Source organism: Leiobunum rupestre, chromosome 10 (genome assembly GCF_980474605.1).
Source record: "Leiobunum rupestre chromosome 10, qqLeiRupe1.1.hap1, whole genome shotgun sequence".
Classification (NCBI taxonomy): domain Eukaryota; kingdom Metazoa; phylum Arthropoda; class Arachnida; order Opiliones; family Sclerosomatidae; genus Leiobunum; species Leiobunum rupestre.
The window spans coordinates 4,552,471-4,556,077 of record NC_143393.1 but is presented as its reverse complement, the minus strand read 5'-3'; the positions used below and the strand labels follow the sequence as shown (position 1 = coordinate 4,556,077).

General features: G+C 35.7%; 1 protein-coding gene across 1 annotated transcript; it reads right to left on the bottom strand.

The window, feature by feature from the left end:
- Positions 1 to 2,047: 2,047 nt before the first annotated feature.
- LOC149923387 (uncharacterized) lies at positions 2,048 to 3,607 on the bottom strand. The gene has a single exon (XM_090161614.1). It carries the CDS (start codon positions 3,605 to 3,607, stop codon positions 2,048 to 2,050), a length of 1,560 nt encoding a protein of 519 aa, XP_090017740.1.

The window sequence follows — 3,607 nt, the reverse complement described above, 5'->3', positions numbered from 1 at the left end:
GAAATGAAATCTTTCAAAGGGCTTGCTTCCCATGTGTATCTTACTAGCGGCCAAATTAGATTTGTAAAATCAAAGCAATTGTTAAATCAACATGTTCTAGTGATTGGAAAGGTAAGTTAGATTGTCTTCAACAGATCTTAAGGTTGCCTTTATTATATAGATCTAATTTTTTAAAGGTTGGACATTCTCAAAGAGCATCTGAAGATGATTTGACGCCATGGGTAATTGCAAAGAAAGACGGAATAATAGTCGCTGCCCATTGCAACTGCATGGCTGGGTTTTCCGAATCATGCTCGCATGTAGGAGCAATACTTTATGCCGTGGAAGTTGGAGTAACATTGAATAACAACCAGACTTGCACCGATGCTCTAAACAAGTGGCTACCTTCCAATTCTAAAATAGTTGAACCCAAACAGATAGAACAAATAAATTTTACTTCAGCTAAAAAAAGGAAGGACCAATTAGATGAACTTATGACGGTGGATATAGCTGGATCCCAAACACCCAAAACTAGCAAAAAACCTGCAAAGGTATTTGTGTCCCCATCAGCCAATGCATCTGAATACCGAGAATATTTGGAAGCCTTAAACGCTAGTAAATCCAAGCCAGCGTTGCTTTCCATAATCGAGCCATATAGCGACGCTTTTGTCTCCAAAATCCAAATGCCCGAACCATTTACATCGCTATTCCAAGAAAAAGCCCAAGGTATAGAATTTCACAAGTTACTTGAGCTATGTTCGGATGTCAAGAAAACCATTGTGATATCTCCTGAAGCTGCTTCTCTGGTCGAGAGTAAAACCAGAGCTCAAGTCTGGTTTACTCAAAGATGTGGAAAAGTTACAGCCTCCAAATTGAAATCAGTTTGTGCAACTGATCCAAGCTCACCGGCTCTGTCACTGATTAAATCCATATGCTACCCATTACAAAGTCATTTTTCTAATGAAGCAACCCAATGGGGTATAGCCAATGAGAAGAATGCTTTCCATAGCTACAAAGTGAAATACCAAAATAAGCATGAAGAGTTTACGATTAGGGATAGTGGGTTCGTCATTAGTCCAGACCACGCGTTCATAGGAGTTTCTCCTGATGGAATAGTTTCTTGTAAATGCTGTGGCAAAGGTGGGTTAGAGCTGAAATGTCCCTTTAGCTTCAAGAACGCTACCATTGATGACATGGTTAAGGCAAAATCATACTTGTTGCGACAAGATGGAAATATAAAACTGGACAAATCTCATAGCAATTATTACCAGGTCCAAGCAAATATATTCGTCCTTGAAGTTGAAGACGCAGATTTTGTGGTGTGGACCCCTAAAGACATGCATGTTGAAAGAATTTTTAAAGATATAGCACTTTGGAATCAAAGTGTGGAAAAGGCGGAGCTCTTTTTTTCCATTTGTTTGTTGCCGGAGCTAGTGGGAAAATGGTTCTCCGGGAGAAACATTCCCCAACCTCATAGTTCAGGAAGTATAGCTTCACCAAATAATCAAGGAAATGAGCCCCTAGCGCAGCAGTCAGGAAACATTTTAATTACAACTCCTAAAAATAAAGTTGATACTTATTGCTTCTGTGATGGCCCCGAACAAGACGATATGGTTGGGTGCGATAATGAAAATTGCCAAAGGAAGTGGTTTCACTTTAAATGCCTAAAAATTAGGGTAAAGCCGAGATCAAAATTCTAGTACTGTCCGGAATGTAGGCCGTTAATGAAACCCAAAGGGAAAAAAAGCAAAAAATGAAACCCAAAGGGAAAAAAAGTAAAAAATTAAATTTTATGATTGATTTTAATTACTAATTTTCTAACTCAATTTCACAAAGTTCCTATTTTCAAAATTAATTTCATAATAACATTTAATGCAAATTTTTATGAGTCATTTAAAAAAGGTAAAATTATGGTTAAATTGTGATAATAGGTTTTTAGTGATCAATACTAAATATGATTGTGATATTTTTTGGAAGTTAATAAAAAAAATTAACCATAGGTTAAACCATCTTTGTTTATTGAATTTAAATATAACAATGTCATACTCTTTCTTATAATTCAAGAAACTTATTCAAATGGGACTACAGAATCGCAGCTGTTCACTAAAGCGCAACAAACATAAACTAACTTATCAATTTTTGGAATATCATTACCATTTGTAATCATATAGTCAACAGGTAACACCGATTTTAAAATTGTGTACTTATTACGAGCTAAGCTAATGGCTCTTTCAACATGTATTCTAACATTGGCTATTTTACGAGTTTCCATGACTTCTTGCGCTGACAATTGTTTTTTACCTCTAGTGAATGCTGGAATGGCCAATTTTGCGCAGTAAAACCCAACACTGGTTTCAATGGTAAAACCCCTATCAGCTAATACCAAATCTCCAGGCAATAGTTTCTCTAATATCCCACAATGATCCGTTATGTGTTTATCCGAAACACGCCCACCCCAGGCTTTTGAGATAAATGTAATTCCCTGAGGGGCTATGCCAATTAGAAATTTCACCGTATTATGGTGCTTGTAGTTGGACCAAGTGTGAGCTTTTGCTTCATTAGATGAAGGTTTTTCTATAAATATCTCGAAACAATCTATTATTACCGCCACCTGGTCCCCGAATGTTAATTTGAAACAGTAAGGCATTGTTTTTCGCAACTGATCTCTCTCCGGACACTTTATGTTTGATTTAAGTTTTTTATACATTATTTCAAGCCATTTATCCAATACTCGAGAGATAGTAGAATATGATACATTAAAGCGATAGCCTAAATCTTTAACATCTAAATTTAATCGCAAATACATCATAATCACCATAAATTGTTGAAACTTAGTTAATTTATTATTTAAATTCAATTCTAATGCTGTCTTAAGAAGATTAAAAGTGGCCATGACAACTGCTAAGTTTGGAAGTCCAGTGTAATAAACTAAACGGTTCTCATCTTTGGTAAAGTACTCTTCATTCAACGTGTTTGCGTTTAATTGATCTTTAAGTTCGTAAACTTCAGTCTGTAACCGTAAGCATTCTTGCTCAAAACTAGAAATTGTGGAAATTGTTAAATCACTTTGACTACTTGAATCTACATTTAATTTAACCGGTGAAGCTGGCATTTCACAAATAGTTTGGCTTTCAGAATTTTTAAAAATTTTAACAGAGACAGTTTCAGTCTGCGTTGAAATTTCATTAACACTAGGCTTGGCTTCGCATGAAAAATGTTTATGTTGGGGAATTAATTGGGGACTCTCATGTGTAAGTACAATTTCAGAAGGTTCATTTAAAATATTGCTGGATTTTAAATTAATTATAGGCCAAACTTTTTGTAAAGCGTAATCTTCAACTGACGAATCCATTAACTCAATTTCTCTGTCTTCATTTTCTCTGCGGGTGTCTTCATTTTCTCTGTGGGTGTCTTCATTTTCTCTGCGGGTGTCTTCAATTTGATCCAGTGAGAGGTCCATTAAAGATGCCAGTGATGCGCTAGGATTATTACTTTTTACTGATGAATGCTGTGATTTGAGCTTTTTACGTTGATGTCTTTGGGCTGATGAGAGCAATTTAGATTTAATACTAGGTGTTAAATTATCCAAGTTCAATGTGGGAATCCAATCTGGATTGTTGATATCCAT

Coding starts and splice junctions, on each gene's coding strand:
- LOC149923387 (XM_090161614.1), bottom strand. CDS start 3,607: ATGGATATCAACAATCCAGATTGGATTCCCACATTGAACTTGGATAAT.